The 22,719-nt window shown below is 42.0% G+C and overlaps 1 protein-coding gene across 3 annotated transcripts in view; it reads right to left on the bottom strand.

Moving 5' to 3' along the window:
• Nucleotides 1-22,719, bottom strand: part of dync2h1 (dynein cytoplasmic 2 heavy chain 1) — a 524,787-nt gene that overhangs the window by 184,588 nt on the left and 317,480 nt on the right. For 2 of the 3 annotated variants that reach the window (XM_078222026.1, XM_078222027.1), the window contains 3 exons: nucleotides 20,999-21,076; nucleotides 13,790-13,921; nucleotides 5,317-5,389 (listed from right to left, as the gene is read on the bottom strand). In XM_078222026.1, coding sequence (XP_078078152.1) covers nucleotides 5,317-5,389; nucleotides 13,790-13,921; nucleotides 20,999-21,076 — 283 coding nt within the window. Of the gene's footprint in view, nucleotides 1-1,573; nucleotides 1,659-5,316; nucleotides 5,390-13,789; nucleotides 13,922-20,998; nucleotides 21,077-22,719 lie in introns of those variants that run through there. The other variant, XM_078222028.1, reaches the window with a different exon arrangement.

Here is a 22,719-nt window from a genome sequence, read left to right as displayed (position 1 = left end):
ATAAATTGCTAATGTAATCTTCATGGTCTTCACTGTCAAAAGCCTCTGTCTTATGAAGGAAAGCATCTGATCGTGAAGAATTTGATAAGGATGTTGGGGGGGGGGGGGGGGGGGAGAGAACAGGGAGGTGTGAAATATCCCTTATTCAGTGAAAGAGTCAGACTATCAATTGTTTCCTTGTTTCTATAACGGCTGGAGGTTGTGACCCACATTTTCCCATTCCTGTGCACCCTCCTCTTGCTCTGGGGATGGAGGTTGTTCTATTTCATCCTCATCATCAGCTTTCACGAGAATCTTTTTCCTCACTAGGTTACGTAGTGCACAGCAAGCTATAACACTTCTGCAGACTTGGGATCTAGGCAGTCGATATAAGACATCAGCCTGGCTCCAGTTTACTGTTAATGCTCTGTCTCCTGACATGAGTCTCACTGTATCTGCTGCCTTCCTATCTACAGAGGCCTTATTGCAAAATAAACTCAGGCTGCTGGTGATAGAACTGATCACTCAAGCATCTGAGACATGGCATCTGAGTTTTCAAAATTGGTTTCATGGATAGTCACAAGATGAAAGTGTGCTGATATCTGGCTTGCATTTATTGGATATGGTGACCAGAATTGAACACTAGCTACATATTAATCAAATAGAAGCCTTTCCTTAAAGTTTAAAGTTTTATTTATTAGTCACAAGTAAGGCTTACATTAACACTGCAATGAGGTTACTGTGAAATTCCCCTAGTCGCCACAGTCCAGAGCCTGTTCAGGTCAATGCACCTAACCAGCACAGTCTTTCAGAATGTGGGAGGAAACCGGAGCACCCGGAGGAAACCCACGCAGACACGGAGAGAACGTTCTAAACTTCACACAGACAGTGACCCAAGCTGGGAATCGAACCCGGGTCCCTGGCACTGTGAAGCAGCAGTGCTAACCACTGTGCTACCGTGCCACCCTGTCATGAAAATAAGGAAGGTGACATGTTCATTGAATCATAGAATCCCTACAGTGCAGAAGGAGGACATTCGGCCCATTGAGTCTGCACTGACCACAATCCCACCCAGGCCCTATCCCCGTAACCCCATGTATTTACCCTGCTAATCCCCCTGACATGAAGGATCAACTTAGCGTGGCCAATCAACCTAACCCTCGCATCTTTGGACCGCAGAAGGAAACCAGAGCACCCTGGGGAAACCCACACAGACAGGAGCAGAATGTGCAAACTCCACACAGACAGTCACCCAAGGCTGGAATTGAACCCAGATCCAGGTCCCTGGTATTGTGAGGAAGCAGTGCTAACCATTGTGCCACTGTGCCACCAGACACTGAATGCCACATGCATTGTGTTAATTGATCCTTGCACCTGTGGGAACCACACCAGTCTGTAGAATTGGAAAATCCGCCCTCAGTTTTTCTGGTTCCATTGGGAAGCATATGAATGGCGCAATTTGCATTACAAAATGCTGTCCTTCCGTGGCAAAAATCAACAGATGCTTACCAGTGTAAAGCATAAACCTTCTCAGAAGCTTCAGCCATTGGGATTCTCATATAACTAACCCATTTAAGTTAATTCAAAAAGTTGTCTCCTAGATACTTCGCAAAGCAATGCAGCAATCCTTTATCTCCAGATGTTCTTTCATTGTTAAACTGCAGGTGCGGATCATCGGCCTAATAGTATCAGGGGAGTATACACACTGACTTAATAAAATATTAAAAAGTGAACAAAGACTTGCATTATTATAGTTTATCAGTCACAAAATATTTGTATAAAATGATCGTAGTTAGGTAGGCATTATGCATAGAGCAAGAGCTCATAAGCTGCAACAAGTTAGAATCACAGAATAACTGAAACTTACAGCACAGGAGGTCGTCACTTGGCCCATTGTGCTTCTGCTGGGTCTTATTAGGAATAGTTGTGCTTAGGCCCACAACATTCCAGTACTAGTTGTAAATCAAGAGGTGGAAGGGAGAGGGGAACTTGGTAAAATTACAATCACTGGGGAAGCTATACTGAGCAAACTGATGGAACTGCAAGCTGACAAGTTTCCAGGTCCTGATGGACACCATCCTAGGATCTTAAAAGATTCAACTCATGAGGCAGTAGATACATTGGTATTAATTTTCCAAAATTCACTGGATTCTGGAAAGGTTCCATCAGATTGAAAATTAGCAAGTATAACCCTTCTGTTCAAGAAGGAAGTGAGGCAGAAAACAAGGAAACTATAGGCCAGTTAGCTTGGCATCTATAGTGGAGAAGGTGTTTGAATCAATCATTCAAGAGGTTATCGCTGGACACTTAGGGAAACTCAAGCTAATCAGGAAAAATCAGTGTGATTTTTTGACAGGGCGATTGCGTTTAGCCAATTTATTGGTGTTCTTTTAAGGAGTAACATGTGCTGTGGATGAAGGGTAGCCAAGAGACATGCTGGACTTGGATTTCCAGAGGGCATTTGAAAAGATGCCACATCAAAGGTTATTGCAGAAAATGAAAGTTCATGGTGTAGAGGGCAACATATTAGCAAGGATAGAAGATTGGCTGGCTGGCCTAAAACAGAGAGTGTAAATGGGTCTTATTCTCATTGGCAGGATAAGACAAGTGGAGCCCTGCAGGGGTCTGTGTTAGGGCCTCCTACTTTTTACAATTTATATCAATGACCTAGATGAGAGGAGTGAAGGCTAAAGAGCTAAATTTGCAGATGAAACAAAGATGGGTAGGAAAGTATGTTGTTGAGAGGACATAAGGAGGTTGCAGACAGATATGGATAGGTTAATTGATAATTTGGCAAATGGAGTATAGTGTGCGAAAATGTGAAGTTGTTCATTTTGGTAGAATTTTTAAAAAGAGTATTACTTAAATGGAGAATGGCTGCAGAAGTTTGAGGTGCAGTGATCTACGTATTCTAGTGCATGAGTCACAAAAAGCTAGGATGCGGTACAGCAAGTAGTTAAGAAGCCTAATAGAATGCTATCCTTTATTATGAGAGGAATTGAACATAAAAGTAAGGACGCTATGCTTCAGTTATACAGGGCATTGGTGAGACCACATCTCAAATACTGTGTGCAATTCTGGTCTCCTTATTTAAAGAAGGATGTAAATGCATTGGAGGCAGTTTAGAGTGGGTTTACTAGGTTGGTACATGGAATGAGTGGGATGACTTATGGGGGAAGGTTAGACTGACTGGGCTTGGTTTCACTGGAGTTTAGAAGCATGAAGGGAGACTTGGTTGAATTATATAAGTTCCTGAACGGTCTTGAACAGGGAGACATGGACAGGATGTTTCCTCTTGTGAGTGAACTGCAGCCGCTGATTTAAAATTAGGGATCACCCTTTTAGGACAGAGGTGAGGAAATGTTTTTTCCCTCAGAGGGTTATATGACATTGGATCTCTTTGCCTCTGAAGGTGGTGAAGGCGGGGTCATTGAATATTTTTAAGGCGGAGTTAGATATATTCTTGTTAAGCAAGGGAAGCAAAGATTATTGAGAATGTAGAACTTGAAACACAAACAGAACAGCCATGAACTTACCAAATGGCAGGGCAGGCCAAATGGCCTACCTCTGTTTCTATTAGTATGTACGTATGTAACCCTGCTTTTTATCCATAACTCTGTAAGTTCCTCATTCTCAACTAACTCGTCAATTCCTTCTTAAAATTATTTATGGATTGAGGTTCCACCTTCTTAGGCAGACCCTAGGGATAGAGGGTCATTGCTTCCTTTTAGGGTCAATGGGTTCTGAAATGACTTACAAATCCAATGCTTACTGTACATACTCTGCCACATGAGGCAGATGGTGCTTGGAGGTTTGGATAGATGAGTTAGTTGAAGGTTTGTTTTCTATCCCCGATGCCTTGATTTTGCCTCTGCCTCCCAGCGAAGTCTCTTGGTGTGTGTGGCCTTGCTAGAAATGATATACATTCATACACAAGACCCATTCTCTGCAAACAAAAGGAGTATGTTCAAGCTTTGAACCTTTTTTGAATTTCCCAGGAGCTTGGGAGCCTAAAATTTACTGTTGCTTTCTCCTTGGTAATGCCTCGGCTGATCAAGTTGACTTGTCACCCAATTAGCAACCTTTTCTCCTGTGGTATAAATTGTTGTGATCTTTGAAATTTGGCATTTTTACATTTGTCCTGATGAGTGCAAGATGAAAAGCTTCAGCAACGTGTTTCTTTTTTCAGCAATACTCAAATTAGGTAGTACCAAACAACTATTTGAATAGAGCAATGGTCTGCACTAGAAGGAACCTCACTATTGTTTGGCTCCGATTGTATTTTCTTTATTCTTTCATGAAATGTGGGCATCGTTAGCAAAGCCATCCCTAATTGTCCTTGAACTGAACAGTTCAGAGGACAGTTAAGAGTCAACCACATTGCTGTGGGTCTGGAGTTACATGTTGGCCAGACCAGGTAAGGACAGCAGATCAGACAGCAAGAGATCCTCTCTTCTAGAGCTCTCATGATACCAATGCCACTGTTCTGTCGGTGGTTTCGAAACCGAGTGGGGCATCTGCATTTGCAAGTTAATATTTAGCAGGGTGAGAATGGTGTCATCAGAGTGTAACTGTCAATTAGGAAGTACTTGACCAGTGTGGGTGCCTAATACACATTTAAGTAATTTAGTGGAGGGGAAATGAATGTTTCAAGAAGCATGCGAGGAGCTCCCAGACAGAACTTGCCTACCCAGTTAAAATCTGCCCTAAAGTATCTGTTTTCAACTTAACACCTACATAGTCTTAGGAACAAACATAGTTTTCTCATCTCAAAGGAGAAAAGTTCAAGTTTACACAATTATTCTTCAAAGATTAATCCTCAAAGGTATTCATTAATCTTGACATCTGAGCCCTCTCCAACAACATAGCCCTTTTGACATAGGCTATCAAACGTGGAATAATCCAGATGTATCTTATTAATGCCATGGTTAATTTTAAAAATGTACTTTGATTTCCATTTTATATATATTACCTAGACACATTCAAGTATTTATTTTTATTGTCTATAAAAGTCTCAGCAGAGTCAATAAAATACCAGACATTGAAATGCATTGTCCTCGGAAATATTCTGAGCACAGAAAATAATACTTAAAATATAAATGACATACACCTTGGCAACAGTAAAACCCAGAGTACCATGTTGAGAAGCAATGGGAAAACAACTCATCATCGGGTTCTCAAAATTTAGATCTTTGCCCACAGAGATAACAAGAAAATTCCATACACGAGGTACTCGGATCAAAAGAGTATCTAAAACTTGAGCTCGAAACAGAACCTATCTAAACCAAGAGTAAATGATACTGCTGCCAAAAGTTTTCAAATCAACATTACACTTACCAAGGGCTTTGGATGCAAAAAGAGCCATTGCACTTTGAAGTCTGTCTGGTCTTATTGCCTGAACCACCAGAACCTTTGAAGGAAAGAAAATAAATAGTTGATGCTATGAACCAAAGTCTTGAGAGAAAGCTATCTGTATTAACAAATCTCGTAGCAACTTGTAAGGACATTGAACTACATTGTGAGCTATGTTTAATGCTACGGCATTGTTTTAACTGTTCTGAACCACCAAAACTTGCTGTCTGCTGAAAAAAATAAAAAGGCCCCTCAAGTATAATTTAGTCTTCAGTCTAACCCAATCTTACGAAGGGCACTTTATTCAGCTCCTCAGAAGGATCGTGAACCATGGAGGAACCCTAGTCTGGTGTAGGGAACCTTTTGACAACTGAGGTTAAAAGGTATTTAGATGGTGTATGATAAGACCATAAGACATAGGAGCAGAATTAGGCCACTTGGCCCATCGAGTCTGCTCTGCCATTCAATCATGGCTGATATTTTTCTCATCCCCATTCTCCTGTCTTTTCCCCTAACCCCTGATCCCCTTATTAATCAAGAACTTATCTATCACTGTCTTAAAGACTCTCAATGATCTGGCCAAAACATCCATTTGCGGCAAAGAGTTCCACAGATTCACCACTCTCTGGCTGAAGAAATGTCTCCTCATCTCTGTTTTAAAGGATTGTCCCTTTAGCCTGAGGTTGTGCCCTCAGGTTTTGGTTTTTCCTACTAATGGAAACATCCTCTCCATTTCCACTCTATCCAGGCCTCGCAATATCCTGTAAGTTTCAATAAGATCCCCCCTCATCCTTCTAAACTCCAACGAGTACAGACCCAGAGCCCTCAACCATTCCTCATACGACAAGCTCTTCATTCCAGGGATCATTCTTGTGAACCTCCTCTGGACCCTTTCCAAGGCCAGCACATCCTTCCTTAGATATAGGACCCAAGACTGCTCACAATACTCCAAATAACTGCTCACAACACTCCAATATTACATTTATAAGTATTTAAGTGTGTGTTGAAGGCTTTTGTATGGCCTCAAGTATAGTTTTAATGCAGTGATCATAGGGTTCTGTCCTTAACGATAAGAGATAATTAAATTGACAAGCACTGCGTGTGGGTTCAGATGCATTCTCCAAAGGACAAAGTCCTCTCCTGCATCCTATGGTGTAAAGAATCAAATATTAATATGTATAAGGGATTCTGTGCTTTGATTTTCACATTGATTGAATATCAGGACATCTGTAGTGCCTTTGAAGCATTATTACGGTATCCACAAGATCCAGAAACAATGAGTCATATCATAGTTCTGGTAAGTTCATGAATTGTTTTAAAAATCAGGAATTCAACATTCCTTTAAAAAAAATTCCATCTTATATTCTCATGAAACTATCAATCAAATGCAGCTAATGGAAGTCTCATTTAAGAAACCCTTCATTCACTTAACACTTCTTAATCTTGTCCAAACACACAGACATTAAAAAACCACTTCAAGGAAAGATAGTTCTTAAAATCTCATACAATTGCCAAACAGAACTACCAGTCCTCTTTGCAGCAGTGCAATAAGTGGTAATCAGTATTATCAAAATCTTAGCATGCATTGGGCTCCGTGAATTCTATTCAATACTTGCCTTTATAATCAGCTGAAGGTTTCCTAGTCCACATTTGACCTGTTGTCCTGAGTTTCATGGGGTCTGAGGTCAATGTTGAGGACTTGCAGGTCCTCTTCTTCCTGACTATCTGTACCACCGTGCTGCCATGTCTGACTAATCTGTCCTGATGGTGGGAGAGGGCATATCCAGGGATGATGGTGGCTGGAAAGTTTGACTTGGGTAAAATAACTACAGTAAGAAGTCTCACAACACCAGGTTAAATTCCAACAGGTTTATTTGGTAGCAAAAGCCACTAGCTATCGGAGCGCTCGCTGCTCCTTCGTCAGGTAAGTGGGAGTTCTGTTCACAAACAGGGCATATAAAGACACAAACTCAATTTACAAAATAATGGTTGGAATGCGAGTCATTACAGGTAATCAAGTCTTAAAGATACAGACAATGTGAGTGGAGAGAGTGTTAAGCACAGGTTAAAGAGATGTGTATTGTCTCCAGACAGGACAGTTAGTGAGATTTTGCAAGCCCAGGAAAGGGGCTCATGGGTGCGGAACTTGGCTATCAGTCTCTGCTCAGCGACTCTCCGTTCTCGTGTGTCGTGAAGGCCACCTTGGAGAATGCTTACCCGAAGATCAGAGGCCGAATGCCCGTGACCGCTGAAGTGTTCCCCAACAGGAAGAGAACATCTTTCCTGGTGATTGTCGAGCGGTGTTCATTCATCCGTTGTTGTAGCATCTGCATGGTTTCCCCAATGTACCACGCCTCGGGACATCCTTTCCTGCAGCATATCAAGGAGACAATGTTGGCCGAGTTGCAAGAGTATGTACCGTGTACCTGGTAGATGGTGTTCTCACATGAGATGATGGCATCCGTGTCAATGATCCGGCACGTCTTGCAGAGGTTGCTGTGGCAGGGTTGTGTGATGTCGTGGTCACTGTTCTCCTGAAGGCTGGGTAGTTTGCTGCGGACAATGGTCTGTTTGAGGTTGTGCGGTTGTTTGAAGGCAAGAAGTGGGGGTGAGGGGGTGGCCTTGGCGAGATGTTCGTCTTCATCAATGACATGTTGAAGGCTCCGGAGAAGATGTCGTAGCTTCTCCGCTCCGGGGAAGTACTGGTCGACGAAGGGTACTCTGTCCACCGTGTCCATGTCTCCAGCTTCCACCCTAAACATGTTAGAGAAGCCATCCCCTATGGACAAGCCCTCCGTATACACAGGATCTGCTCAGATGGGGAGGATCGCAACAGACACGTACAGACACTGAAAGAGGCCCTCATAAGAACAGGATATGGCGCTCGACTCATCGATCGACAGTTCCGACGTGCCACAGCGAAAAACCGCACTGACCTCCTCAGAAGACAAACATGGGACACGGCGGACAGAATACCTTTTGTCGTCCAGTACTTCCCCGGAGCGGAGAAGTTACGACATCTTCTCCGGAGCCTTCAACATGTAATTGATGAAGACGAACATCTCGCCAAGGCCATCCCCACACCCCCACTTCTTGCCTTCAAACAACCGCACAACCTCAAACAGACCATTGTCCGCAGCAAACTACCCAGCCTTCAGGAGAACAGGGACCATGACACCACACAACCCTGCCACAGCAACCTCTGCAAGACGTGCCGGATCATCGACACAGATGCCATCATCTCACGTGAGAACACCATCCACCAGGTACACGGTACATACTCTTGCAACTCAGCGAACATTGTCTATTTGATATGCTGCAGGAAAGGATGTCCCGAGGCATGGTACATTGGGCAGACCATGCAGACGCTACGACAACGGATGAATGTACACCCCTCGACAATCACTAGGCAAGAGTGTTCTCTTCCTGTTGGGGAACACTTCAGCAGTCACGGGCATTCGGCCTCTGATCTTCGGGTAAGCGTTCTCCAAGGCGGCCTTCACGACACACGACAGCGCAGAGTCGCTGAGCAGAGACTGATAGCCAAGTTCCGCAAACATGAGGACGGCCTCAACCGGGATCTTGGGTTCATGTCACACTATCTGTAATCTCTTGCCTCACTAACTGTCCTGTCTGGAGACAATACACATCTCTTTAACCTGTGCTTAACGCTCTCTCCACTCACATTGTCTGTATCTTTAAGACTTGATTACCTGTAAAGACTCGCATTCCAACATGAAATTGGGTTACTGTAAGGAGAGGAAATGGAAATGTGAAAGGACAGGCAGAGCAGGGTTCCCCTGTGGCCATACCCCTCCACAACAGGTATACTAAATTGGATACTATTGTGGGAGATGCTTTACCTGGGACAAGCTGCGACAGCCGGAACTCTGATACTGAGTCTGGTTCTACAGCGCAAAAGGGTGGGATGAAGAAGAGGAGAGCAGTAGTGATAGGGGACTCAATGGTCAGAGGTACGGACAGGAGGTTCTGTGGTCGGGACAGAGACTCCCGCATGGTTTGTTGCCTCCCAGGTGCCAAGGTCAGCGTTGTCTCTGATCGCGTGCACAGCATTCTAAAGTGGGAAGGTGATCAGCCAGATGTCGTGGTACACATCGGTACAAATGACATAGGAAGGAAGAGTGAGGAGGTCCTAAAGAGTGAGTACAAAGAGCTTGGAAGGAAGTTAAAAAGCAGGACCCCGAGGGTAGTAATCTCAGGATTGCTACCTGAGCCACATGCCAGTGAGGGCGGAAGTAGGATGTTTGGGCGGATGAACACATGGCTGAGGAACTGGTGCAGGGGGCAGGGTTTCCAATTCTTGGATTATTGGGACCTCTTCTGGGGCAGGTGGGACCTGTACAAGAGAGACGGGTTACACCTAAACTGCAAGGGGACCAATATACTTGCAGGGAGATTTGCTAGTGTTATTGGGGAGCGTTTCAACTAGATTTGCAGGGGGATGGGAACCAGAGTGCCAGAGCAGATAGTGGAGCAGGGGTAAAAAGACAGGTTAGTTCAAGCAAAATCACAAATGGAAGGGTTGAGTGTGGTGGAAATAATCTTTTGAGGTGAGTCTATTTCAATGCCAGGAGTATTGTGGGGAAGGCAGATGAGCTGAAGGCGTGGATAGACACATGGAAATATGACATTATAGCCATTAGTGAAACTTGGCTACAGGAGGGGCAGGACTGGCAGCTCAATGTTCCAGGGTTCCAATGTTTCAGGCGGGATAGAGGCAGAGGGATAAAAGGTGGGGGGGTGGCATTGTTGGTCAGGGAAAATGTTACAGCGGTACTCAGGCAGGATAGATTAGGGAGCTTGTCTACAGAGGCCCTATGGGTGGAGCTGAGAAACAGGAAAGGTATGACCACATTAATGGGGTTGTATTATAGCCCACCCAATAGTCAGCGAGAATTGGAGGAGCAAATCAATGGAGAGATAGCTGACAACTGCAAGAAACACAAAGTTGTGATAGTAGGGGATTTTAATTTTCCACATATAGATTGGGACTCGCATACTGTTAAAGGTTTAGACGGGGTAGAGTTTGTAAAATGTGTTCAGGAGAATTTTCTACATCAGTATGTAGAGGTGCCAACTAGAGAGGATGCGATATTGGATCTCCTATTGGGAAATTAGTTAGGGCAGGTGATGGATGTGAGTGTGAGGGAACACTTTGATTCCAGTGATCATAATGCCATTAGTTTCAACCTGATCATGGATAAGGATAGATCTGGTCCTCGGGTTGAAGTTCTGAACTGGAAAAAGGCCAAATTTGATGAAATGAGAAGGGATCTGGGAAGTGTGGATTGGCACAGGCTGTTCTCTGGTAAGGATGTAAATGAAGAGTGGGAGGCCTTCAAAGGAGAAATTTTGAGAGTGCAGAGTTCGTATGTTCCTGTCAGGATTAAAGGCAAAGTAAATAGGAATAAGGAACCTTGGTTCTCAAGGGACATTGTAACACTGATTAAGAGGAAGAGCGGGTTGTATGTAATGTACAGGCAGCAAGGAACAGATCAGATGCTCGAGGAGTATAAAAAGTGCAAGAAGCTACTTAAGAGGGAAATCAGGAGGGCTAAAAGAAGACATGAGGTTGCTTTGGCAGACAGAGTGAAGGAAAATCCAAAGAGCTTCTATAGGTATGTTAGGAGCAAAAGGATAGTGAGGGATAAAATTGGTCCTCTTGAAGACCAGAGTGGTAGACTGTGTATGGAACCAAAAGAGATGGGGGAGATACTAAATGGTTTTTTTGCATCCGTATTTACTGAGGAAATAGGCATGGAGTCTACGGAAATAGGGCAAACAGGTAGGGAGGTCATGGAACCTTTACAGATTAAAGGGGAGGAGGTGCTCGCTGTCTTGAGGCAAATCAGAGTGGATAAATCCCCAGGACCGGACAGGGTATTCCCACGGACCTTGAGGGGAGCTAGTGTTGAACTTGCAGGGGCCCTGGCAAACATATTTAAAATGTCAGTATTCACGGGGGAGGTGCCGGATGATTGGAGGGTGGCTCATGTTGTTCCGTTGTTTAAAAAAGGTTCCAAAAGAAATCCGGGAAATTATAGGCCAGTAAGTTTGACGTCGGTGGTGGGCAAGTTATTGGAAGGTGTGATAAGGGATAGGATCTACAAATATTTGGATAGACAGGGACTTATTAGGGAGAGTCAACATGGCTTTGTGCGTGGTAGGTCATGTTTGACCAATCTATTAGAGTTTTTCGAGGAGGTTACCAGGAAAGTGGATGAAGGGAAGGCGGTGGATGTTGTCTACCTGGATTTCAGCAAGGCCTTTGACAAGGTCCCTCATGGGGGGTTAGTTAGGAAGGTTCAGTCGCTAGGTATACATGGGGAGGTAGTAAATTGGATTAGACACTGGCTCAATGGAAGATGCCAGAGAGTGGTTGTGGAGGATTGCTTCTCTGAGTGGAGGCCTGTGACTAGTGGTGTGCCGCAGGGATCGGTGTTGGGTCCATTGTTGTTTGTCATCTATATCAATGATCTGGATGATAATGTGGTAAATTGGATCAGCAAGTTTGCTAATGATACAAAGATTGGAGGTGTAGTGGACAGTGAGGAAGGTTTTCAAAGCTCGCAGAGGGATTTGGACCAACTAGAATAATGGGCTACAAAATGGCAAATGGAATTTAACGCAGACAAGTGTGAGATATTGCACATTGGAAGGACAAACCAAAGTAGAACGTACAGGGTAAATGGTAGGACTCTGAAGAGTGCAGTTGAACAGAGGGATCTGGGAATACAGGTACAGAATTCCCTAAAAGTGACGTCACAGGTGGATAGGGTCGGAGTATCGAGTATAAAAGTTGGAGTGTTATGGTAAGGTTATATAAGGCATTGGTGAGGCCGAATTTGGAGTATTGTGTACAGTTTTGGTCACCTAGTTACAGGAAGGATGTAAATAAGGTTGAAAGAGTGCAGAGAAGGTTCACAAGGACGTTGCCGGGACTTGAGAAGCTGAGTTACAGAGAGAGATTGAATAGGTTGGGACTTTATTCCCTGGAGCGTAGAAGATTGAGGGGAGATTTGATAGAGGTGTATAAGATTTTGATGGGTATAGATAGAGTGAATGCAAGCAGGCTTTTTCCGCTGAGGCTAGGGGAGAAAAAAACCAGAGGGCATGGGTTAAGGGTGAAAGGAGAAAAGTTTAAAGGGAATATTAGGGGGGGCTTCTTCATGCAGAGAGTGGTGGGAGTGTGGAATGCGCTGCCAGATAAAGTGGTAAATGCGGGGTCGCTTTTAACATTTAAGAAAAACTTGGACGGGTTCATGGATGAGAGGGGTGTGGAGGGATATGGTCCAAGTGCAGGTCAGTGGGACAAGGCAAAAAATGGTTCAGCACAGACAAGAAGGGCCAAAAGGCCTGTTTCTGAGCTGTAATTTTCTATGGTTCTAACCATTATTTTGTAAATTGAGTTTGTGTCTTTATATGCCCTGCCTGTGAACAGAACTCTCACTTACCTGACGAAGGAGCAGCGAGCACTCCGAAAGCTTGTGTGGCTTTTGCTACCAAATAAACCTGTTGGACTTTAACCAGGTGTTGTGAGACTTCTTACTGTGTTTACCCCAGTCCAACGCCGGCATGTCCACATCATAAAATAACTATGTCAGGCTGTTGCTTGACTAGACTCCCGATTTCGGTACAAACTCCTAGATGTTAGTGAGAAGAATATTGCAGGGTCAACTGGACAGGCTATGCTTTTGTCATTTGCAATGCATGGATCAATGACATGTGGTCTGTCTGGTTATATCCTTATTTATTTTTTATGTAGCAGTTTGATATAACTGTGTGGCTTGTTGGCCCACGTCAGAGGCCCATTATGAGTCAACCTTATTGCTGAGGGTCAAGAATACAGACCAGGCTAGCTCAGTGGCTTTTCTTCCCTGAAGGATATGAGTAAACCAGATTATTTTTGTAACAATCTGGCAGTTTCATGATCATCATTATGGGAACCAGCTTTTTATTTCAGAAGTATTGATTAAATACCCCCATGTCATGTTGTGGTTTGAACACATGCTTCCAGGGCATTTATCCCTGTCTCTGGATCACTAGTTTAGTAATATTATCCCTGTTACTTTCCTCCTGAAATGCCTTTCAGCATAACTCATTGTATTTACCCATACTTTTTCAGCTCTGTCTTTAAGCTCAAAACACAGGTAACTATTTAACCACTTCTAGCATGACAAGTGCTGGTCCAAGTTATTAACATCACATGGATTTTTTTTAAACATAACTACATTTTTGAAAAGATACAATAGAAGTATAATAAAGTGAAGTCGAAGGAGTTAACTGAAGTAACTAGTTAGCTGTTTTAATTATGTTCTTATGGTTATGCAAGTAAATAGGAAAAGTACTATTTGCAGCTCTAGATTCTTCAAACCTTTGTTCAAAACCTATGCTTCTTGGGTTCTGTCATTACTTTTAAAATACTGTGGCAGCTTACCTGTTGAAAAAGAGTAATTCTTCTTGCAATAGATGTCGGGATGTCTTGTTCGCAGGTTGAACTCTGACAGAAAGTGAGCCAAAGGTCGACATCTTCCAAACAGAGTGTCTGATATACCGATGGAAAGGTGGTCTGGTGGAAAATGAATAGATCTTTTATCTGCTTTAAGTAACTACAAAAATTGGCTCAACAAAACTATACCGAGATAAAGGTTGTTTATATTGAAGTCTGAATTGAATCAAATCATTTTTTTTTTCAGAATTAAAAATCCCCGAGGCAAATACTTTTCAAATCATTCTGCAGGGAGTATTTGTTGGTTTATAGAACATTTGACATGAAATAGAAACATTTGCTTCAAGAAAAAAATTAAACAGAGTGTGGATGCCACTGTGATGCCAAAGATTGTTAGTAGATTCTTTCCACTAAGAATTTCTATATTAAAATACATATGTTTGCAATTCATGGCTATCAGTATTCAGAATTGGGAATAACACGGTTCTATCATCTTCAACTTTACCCTAAATATGAAAGAGTTTCTGACACACACATCCAGTATAGGATCAGAATTTTTGGTTTTCCAAGACTGCAGGTGACTCGCTATAACTTGCAACAGACTGGAATTCCCTCCCAAACAGCACTGCGGGTGTGCCTACACCACAGGGATTACAGCAGTTCGAGAAGGCAGCTCACCACCACTTTCTGAAGGGAAACAAGGGGTGGACAATAAATGCTGACCTAACTGGCCTGTTCTCTGATTTGCACAATTCCAAAGTGGTTTAACAATAATTCATATAATCTTTAGAACAGCATAATGAAGCTTATCTTGACAACTGCCTTGCTCAAATGTCCAAAGAAATACATTTCACTGGCTCAAAAACTGTTGGAGGTTTCAATGAAGTGGGAGAAATGACCAGTCATTCCTAGAAATGGGGGGTAAATATGGATATTTTTATTTTGCTAATCTCTTGTCCAATGTGTCCAAATCCCTGAATATAGTTGCAACATCTTTTCTGTTAATGAAAAAAAAGCTTAATATTAAAACTATTGACATAGACTTTGTTTTGACATGGATAAATTAATGTGCAAATCCAAGATGCACTTCAAGTTTTGGCAGGTGCTCCTTGAAGTTTTCCAAAACAGGTCACTTTGTTTGCTAATGTATCCTTAGATTTTGTGCTCTGTTATAATCTAGGTAGAATCTTGTATTTTATTTTCAGAATTTGAAAACCCTGTAATTTACAAAGAGAATGAAGCCACGAGTTTCAAGGTTTAAATAAAAAGTACTTTACTAGACAAAACTCAAAGAACAGGTATATGTGAGTATAGATGAAAAAAATTCATTCTGTCACAACTTTTCATCTTGCATTCACCAGGACAATCACAAGAATACCAATGTCAGGGGGGAAAAACAACTGTATACTATATGAAAATAGAGTGAAAATTGGTGGCAATTGGTCTCTAATTGGTAGTGACTTAAAGTTAACTGCCAGGCACAGTTTGAAAGTTTAGACCAGGCAATTTGACTCTGATTGTTCAAGGCATTTTCCTGAGGAATGAACCAGTGAATGGCTATCACTTATTTTGTTTAGCAGAAACAGGGGCAATGTGTGTACATATTCTTTCTGTCTGCAAAAACCAGGGCCTGTACCTTCCACTACAACAAACGTTCCCCACTTTGAGCCCAACTGACAATCTTAAATTGGTTTTCAGTGGAACACACGTGGTATTCGCCACTAACAGGATGCTGCTGTGAAGCCAAAAAGACATTCAGCCCATCAAATAAATAATGTGGTATATGAATTTCAATGTCAGTGTGATGCTAAGTATGTAGGCTATAGGTCCCAAACATTGGCGGATCGCATCAAGCAGCCTTTCCCTTACACTGTTCGCAACAGATAAGGTGTACCCAACAGTCCGTGTTTGAAAAATGCAAAACACATTGTCCAACATTAGATGTGATTCTGTGGTTGGACAACTTTTGCTAAATAATCCTCAATATGCTACAAATTCCGCTGACAGGTGACCAGATTTTATCAGCTCTTGGGTTTAAAACCAGCTGCATAAAGGTGTGAATTATGGACGAGAGGTGGGAACAGTTTAAAACCTAAGTGAAATGTCTTCTTTCACCTTTATATTCATCATTAATTGCCGTAGCATGAGTTGTGTCCATATTTCGTAAGGTGAATTATGACAATGCTATAATTGGAAGGTGTAACCACCCCTTAAACAATGTATTTGCTAGATTGGTCAGTTGTCAAGTAAAAGATCAAATTGTATATGTAGAAAAATTGTATATGTGTGAAAAATTTAGATGAGTTAGAAATCAAAAGGATAAAAAGGAAGAGTACGTTTCACACTGTTGAAAGGATAGCCAAATATAAATAATACTGATGTGTACATGTTTAATCTTTCCCACTGCTTTTATGTACTCAGTCTAGATAACTGAGATGGAGTCTGAAATCTGTTCATTTCCTCAGGAAGGTTTATATATTCTTGGCTGCAATCCAGCTACCAATAAGTGCTTCACTTTTTTTGCACTATTGCTTTGGAAATCTGCTTGTTGATTCAACATGTTTTATGGGCTCTTGGTTGCAATCCAACTGCCTAATCCTTTTACAAGTGGCTCACATTATTTGTACAGATGCTTTGAAAAGTCTGTTTGTTTACACAGTGAGTTTTATGGGCCATTTAAATAGGTTCCTACTGTTATAAAAATACTTGAGTTATTTTCATAAAGTGGCTGAGGTGGGAGGTGTGAGTCTTGACAATGAAGGGAGTGAGGGTGAGGGGAGGTGAGGGTGAGTGAGGATGATAAGGGGATAAAGGAGTGAGGGGAGTGAGGGGTCGAAGGACACTTTAAATGGTCAGAAGGCTCAACTGTACAACAGATGAGCTGCTGACTGCCTGGGAAGCAAAGGATCAAGACATTTTAGGAGATGACATGGACTTTTAACATGCCTCCTCTGGGTCAACTCACCTACACTCCCGACTTAAGCCTGGGCCCCCAGAAGTTCCCACCTGTCAGCAGTCTCGAGACAGAGGCAAGATGGCGAGGGCAAAGTTTGTCCCCTCTCCGAGTTCCTGCCTCCAAAAAGAAAACTTGGCCCCTGGAGTACAACCTCTGCAGCATCTGACTGCTGCTGAGGAATGCATTTTTATGCCAATTCAGATAAACTACAATTACTGTCAGCTTGTTCCTTTTGATAAAAACTAAATGGCATTTGAGTTGGCTGCTTTAATACTTCTTAAAAAATTAAAATAAAGCTGAAAAAAGTGAACAGCATTGATGTGTCCAATGAAGGAATTTCACATATGCTGGCATTGACATCCACTAAGAGCTTTTTGTTGCATTTTTCCTTCTGCCAACCATAAGCTTAGTGTAACAGCTATATTATTTCAATAAAGCCTGTATCATTATATGGTAATAATCAATGTAATTATCACATGGAAGGCACAATTCATAATTAAGTGTGATAAAACAGCTTTTTGCATTTAATAAATCATTCCAGAAACATAAGTTATTTTGAGTAAAACGAAAATTTTGGTTAAATGGTTAAATGCATAAAACAGCATGTAGAAAAAAAGCTTTTGTGGCAATTTACCTTAGGCTGTGGTGTGTAAAGAAATTATAAAGGACAATATTGGTGATCCTACAATTACAGAGTTTGTGATGGGGCCCCAACGACGATGTCTTTGGTCTTTCAAATGTTTAATTGGAGGAAATTAAGGGTATTCCAAGAATGGATTTCTGACAAACAGGTTTGACAACACAGAGGCAGTGAAGGATTCAAGAACAGTGGTGGAAAGGTAGAGCCTGTTGTCATCAGCTGACATGTAGTACCTGATTATATCCCTTTAGAAAATGTTGCCAAGAGACAGCACATAGATGAGGAAGACAAGGATACTAAGGATAGATCTTGGGGGAATCTCAGAGCTAACAGGGCAGGGCAGGAAGGAAAGTCATTTGTAAAGATGTTCTGGCTTTGATTGGATATGTGTTGGTTACCATGCCAAAGGTTGCAGAGAGATCAAGAAGAAGAAGAGGTCTTGCACTATGGTCACAATCACAAAGGATGTCAGCTGTGAATTTGATTAGTTTTAGTACTTTGACAGGGATCAGAAACGGATCGGAGAGATTCAAGCAGGGAATTGCAAGGAAAATTGGCATGGATTTACAAAATGACTTTGGAAAGAAAAGTCAGGTTGTAGTTGGGGTGGCTGTTTGAAAAGGGAAAATAGTGGGTATCAGAAGAATAAAAAGATTAAAGGGAAGTGGAAAGCAACAGAAGTTGATTGGTTAGTACATGGATAGGGCACAATGGGAGATAGTATAAAAATTCTTGGTTAAGGCAGGGGAATCTTTGTGGGAAGTTAGGCTTGGTGAGCAAAGGGAAGATCAACAGGACATACAAATGAAGGTAAAAAATTTGAGCAGATGCTGATCAGCTGACTCCTCAAGCCTACTCCACCATTTGGCAAGATCATGGCTGATCTGACAAGGACTCAACTATGCTTTACTGCCTATCCTTATGCCCTTTTAAGCTTTGTCAATTAAGAATCTATCTAACTCAGCCTTCAAAATATTGAATAACCTTGTTTCCTCTAGTCTCTAGGGAACAGAATTCTACAGACTAACGACCTCCAAGTTCCCTCTCTCATAAGGGAAAACATCCTCTTAGCATCCACCCTCCTGGCTCCCCAAAGTTGTCCACCATCTACAAGGTACAAGTCAGGAATATGATGGAATATTCTTCTCTTGCCTTGATGAATGCAGTTCCAACAACAAGAAACCTGACATGATCCACAACAAAACAGTCTGCTTAATTGGCACCCATCGACCACCTTAAACATTCATTCCCTCACCACTAACACACAGTGCTGGCAGTATGTACCACCTTGTACCACCACAAGGTGATAGCAACACACCAAGATTCTTTCTCCAGCCCAAATCCACAAACTCTACCACCTAGAAGGACAAAGGCAGCAGATGCATGAGAACCGCAGAATGCATTCAGCTCACCAGTTGAAAAACGGGTGGGAAACCGGTGTGGTTTCTGAGGGGGAGACTGGACCATATTCAGTGCCTGTCTTAACTGGCCAGTATTGGGCCTTCCCCAGTGGAAGTCTTGCCTGCTGAGAGCTGCCAGCAAATTAGAGGCTAAAAGCAGTAGCCGTTGCTGATAATGCACACAGGGGAAGGCCTAGGATCACCGAGGGATCCAGGCCACAAGAAACCAGGTGAGAGCTGGATGGGGACCATGGCAGGTGCTCTTGAGAGAGAGTGGGCAGGGCGGTCATAGGCAAGGACCGGGAGGGGAGGGGGGTGATTTTCAGTGGCAACCCCCCTGTTCGATGCCAGGTCCCACAATTGGGCAGTGTCTTTGAATGAGTCAGCCCTCCCCAAAAGCCACAGGGAAGGCTACTAAATCCCATGGACTCAGGGATGATAGGTGTCAACTGATTCAATAATGAGCCTAATTGACAACCCAGAGTGAGTGGATAAGTTTCCCCCATGGACCTGTTCCTGCCTCCAACATTATCGTAGGAGTTTCACTCCAGGAGACTGGTGTGTGGCCTCTCCTGTGATTAAGTGGACCTGGCCACCATGTTTTCCACCATAATGTGCTACATTAAATCCAGCCCTATATAAATGCAATTTTTTCTTCTCTTTCCTTATACATGAACCACAATAATGAACATCAACAGGCCATTCAGCCACAGGAGTCATAATAGCCTTATCCAATCAATACATACATCTCAAGCAAAGGCTGTTTGGATATTGATCAGGAGCAGGAATCATGGATAAATTTTCCTTTTCTAACCAGGAACTTGAAGACCAATTGTAGCACTATTGCTCGCTTGTCTAAGATCAGCTAACTCAGCACAGATGTGAGGTTAAATTTGGGAGTTTTGGTTTGCATAGCTCAGCTCTTCTCGAACTTACTTAATCATCAGGAAGCTTTAAAGGGATGTGCTTACTTGTCAGAAATATAAATAAATTTGCTGCACTAAGATCCAACTAATTTGGAATGCCTTAGAACAATAATTTATTGAGCATTTTTAACATTGCGGCCAATCTAACCTTTTCATTTTGAATCACAGAATGGTGTTAAATAAGTTTACTGGGTTGAATCGACCACTCATCAGAAGAAGAACAAAAAAAGTAAAAGGGGAGGACACTTTAACTTCACATAAAAGCACTTTACACATTTCTGGACCAAGTTACAGTTCTTAACCTTCACAGAGAAAACATCAAATGTTTAAAAAATTCAGAGGAACATTGAATAATTTTCTTGATAATAATATTCAAAATGGTTGCATTTAGACAGTTATATGGGTAAGATGGGTATAGAGGGATATGGGCCAAATGCGGGCAATTGGGACTAGCTTAGTGGTAAAACAAACTGGGCAGTGTGGACAAATTGAGCCGAAGGGCCCGTTTCAATCCTGTAAACTTCTGTTTAGAGGCAGATTTTGGTGGTAGGTTGAACATGATGACTGGGACCAGCTTGCCACTGCAGCCTTCTTCCACCTTCACAGTCACTGAGACTCCCTTCACCTGTTCCAACGTTGTAGACACTTTGGACTGCACTTTGTCTGGGACCTCCCCCTGACCTTGATGCCAAGGGTTGTCCTACCAGGAACAAGACATTCTTGATGGCATTACTCAAGGGATTGTCAGAGCGCATAAACTTCTCCATCACATCAAAGTGGCAGACTACAGAGGGAGATAGGTAAAGCAGTCAAGAAGCTAAAGGGATACTTGCCTTTATTAACCATACCATAGAATTTAAGTGCTGGGGAGGCGGTTCTGTTGAAACTGTATAAAACACTAGTTAGGTCACAGCTGAAGTATTATGTGCAGTACCAGTCACTGTACTATAGGAAATATAGAGAGGCACTAGAGAGCAAAGAAGAGGTTTACAAGGATGTGCCTAAACTGGAGAATTTTACTAATGAGGAAAGATTAGATAGGCTCGGGTTGCTTTCTTTGGAACAGAAGAGGCTATGGGGAGAAGTTAAAGTACATAAAATGATGAGTGTCCAGATAGAGTGAAAAGAAAGGCCCTATTCCCCATGGGTGATGGGTTCATAACCAAGAGGGGTGGATTTACGTAAGAGATAGGAAGATTAGAGGAGATTCGAGGAAATCTGGAAGATATTACACAAGTGCAATTTGATTTTTCAGTAAATAATTTTAAAATGTACCTTTAAGAGTGCCACTGCTCCAGCCCTCTCTTGGTCAATCCAAGATGGAATTGATTCCCGTATGGATTTTTGATTATCCTAAAAACAGGAAGTGTCAAGTGTCAAAATAAGCATATATTGAAAATCTATTCTTGGTTATGTATACAAGAATCAAAACCAAATGAATAATCATAAAAGCAGACTGCACAGAAAGAGGCCATTTGGCCCTGTTTGTCTGTGCTGGCTCCTTGAAAAATGAGGCATGCCTTTTTGTCCATTACCTTGTGATTTAATTTCCTTTTGAAATTATATATGGAATCAAATTCTACTACTTTTCTAAGGAAAGAGTTGCAGATCCAACAAACCCGAGTGAAAAATATATCTCCTTGTCTCCCCTCTATGCATCTTTTTCCAATGATTTTAAATGTATTACATCTAGTTATTGGCTCATTCACCAGCCTAAGCAGTTAATTGTAAAATTCTGGCATGATTTTGCATTTTTACATTCTCTGCCTCTATTTATAGATCCATGTAATCAATATGCTTTTTAAATCACCTTATCACGCTATCCTGTCACCTTTAAGGATTTGTGCAAGGTCTCTCTGTTCATCTGTGCTTTTCATAATCATGTAATTTTTAATGTAATATCTCTTTAAAATCATTGATAAAACAGCTTCCTGAAGTGATCAGGGGTCTCAAGAATTTGGGAGGCTGGAGGCAAGATTGGGGGTCAATGGTGGCATTATAATGCCTGTTTTTCATTTCCCAACTTGTTAGCCTACAAAGCGGAAACATTAATTTGCTTCAATCAATTCCTCTGTTTTCCATATTTCCAAAACATTTTCCATTTTAGCTACAAGAACATTATGTGAAATATAAAAAATTAAGAAAACAATTTATGACTCTAAAGTAAGAACTGTAATCCATCCGCACCCACTGATCCAATTATCCCCTTCCTCCTCACCTTAGTTCACTTCACAAATATGCTGCTTCCATCATGTGCTACACCATGGAAGATAGATCTCACACTGCATAGAATTTGTACATGAATGAGCAATGGTTGTTTTTATTTCAAATTGTACAAGCAAATGTACATGAATTTTTCACACACCAGCATTTTACTGGTGCCAACATGAAGTCCCATTTAATGTTGAAGGGATTCATCAGTTACAATTGGCTTTGTACAATGGACATGTCAGTTGATGCAACAGTAATGTTGCTTGAACTCAAGGATAATTACATTTTATGAATCTTCCATGTAGCTATCTGAGTCCAGCTTTCAAAAAATATTACATATATCCCATGAAAGTACAGACTACGCAAAAGCTTCCTCGATGTAGTTGTTAGAATGTGAGGAAATAGGAATTAATTTTGATTGAAGTGTACTGGGGAACATTTTAAGGCTTCCCACTCAACACCTGGAAAATCACAGGGAAAACCTTACCGTTTCATTCTGCCATCGCCAATTTGTCATGGTTTTGGGATAAGTAGCCTAGGTGGCACACAACTAATTTAAAATCTCTAATACCAATGGGCCCCAATGCCATTTAGCTTGATATTGTAGCAGTTCACATTCAACTAGCTGCTCTGGTTTCTGGTTTTCTACTCATAAGCCACCAACCCTATGTTAATGAGATCAGACCTTCAAAACAGACATGGACTTCCCATTGGCACTTTGGAGTGGCTGACTGCTGCTCTCCATTGGTAGACTCTCTGAGAATCTAACTGAGGAAAAAAAAGCC

This window comes from Mustelus asterias, chromosome 10, assembly GCF_964213995.1.
Source record: "Mustelus asterias chromosome 10, sMusAst1.hap1.1, whole genome shotgun sequence".
NCBI lineage: Eukaryota > Metazoa > Chordata > Chondrichthyes > Carcharhiniformes > Triakidae > Mustelus > Mustelus asterias.
Note: the sequence above shows the minus strand (reverse complement) of the source record. Positions and strands in the feature narration are given on the sequence as shown.